This window comes from Naegleria gruberi (genome assembly GCF_000004985.1).
Source record: "Naegleria gruberi genomic scaffold NAEGRscaffold_105, whole genome shotgun sequence".
Classification (NCBI taxonomy): Eukaryota; Heterolobosea; class Eutetramitea; order Acrasida; family Naegleriidae; genus Naegleria; species Naegleria gruberi.
The window spans coordinates 25,456-26,409 of record NW_003163222.1 but is presented as its reverse complement, the minus strand read 5'-3'; the positions used below and the strand labels follow the sequence as shown (position 1 = coordinate 26,409).

Here is a 954-nt window from a genome sequence, read left to right as displayed (position 1 = left end):
TGAAAGAGTTGTGTGAAATAATGACAAAATGTTGGGACAAGGATGTTGAAAGACCTTCATTTGCAGAAATTTGTGACAAGCTCAATAAGTGTTCTTCCATTCTTATGAATTAAAATAACACATCAAAATGTTAAGTTTTCTGTAAAGTGGAATTCTTTTAAAATTGAGTTGGATTTTGCTTTAGAGCCAGCCATTCCTTATACCATGATCGATTCGGATATTTCACACAATTTTCTTCCAAACACTTCCTAAAATTCAATTCATCCACAAATGAACTAGTATCCATTTTCTTTCGTCCACAATCTGTTAATCGATCCAATTCTTTCATCATTGATTTCCTTATACTTTTCGTCCTTTTAATCGCCATTTGTTTGTAAAAGAATGACGAAAATATTGGAATGTTAATTTCACTATACGTTGAAATCATTACTCTGGTCAACTTGTCATTTACCTTAAACAAACTCCAATAAAAGAATCCTTGCAATAATTTGTGTTCAATCTCCTCATCAGGAAAATCCTCTTTCAAATTCTCAGACGAATGTCCAATCAACAAGATTGCATCAATCTCTGAATCTCTCACCATCGTTGATGTATAGTGAAGAGTTCTCTTCACTGGAAAGAAATTAATATTACTGACATTCAAAGAATGAGCATAACCACCATTTGGTTTCTGGTAAGAAAAACTGGATTTTGTTGTTGAGGCATCATCTTGTTGAGGAGGTGGCTTCCTTCCCTTAAATACCATTGGATCAAACTTTTCCATAATGTCAGTATTCCACCAACAGGCCCAAACGTCATCGATATTGTAAGGGAGATAGATGAAAGCTTTTGCTAACTGCATGCCAATCATGGTATCCTGATTGAAGACATACGGTGTTTTGGAAATGAATAGTTGGTATTCATCACTCTTATCTAAAATCAACTCCCAATCTGGTGTATCTTCTGCGATGGTAA

General features: G+C 34.5%; 1 protein-coding gene across 1 annotated transcript; it reads right to left on the bottom strand.

The window, feature by feature from the left end:
- Positions 1–157: 157 nt before the first annotated feature.
- NAEGRDRAFT_54590 (uncharacterized protein) lies at positions 158–850 on the bottom strand (the record flags this gene model as incomplete). Its single annotated transcript, XM_002668765.1, has 1 exon — positions 158–850. The coding sequence occupies one exon, from the start codon at positions 848–850 to the stop codon at positions 158–160; it is 693 nt and encodes a 230-aa protein (XP_002668811.1).
- Positions 851–954: the final 104 nt, after the last annotated feature.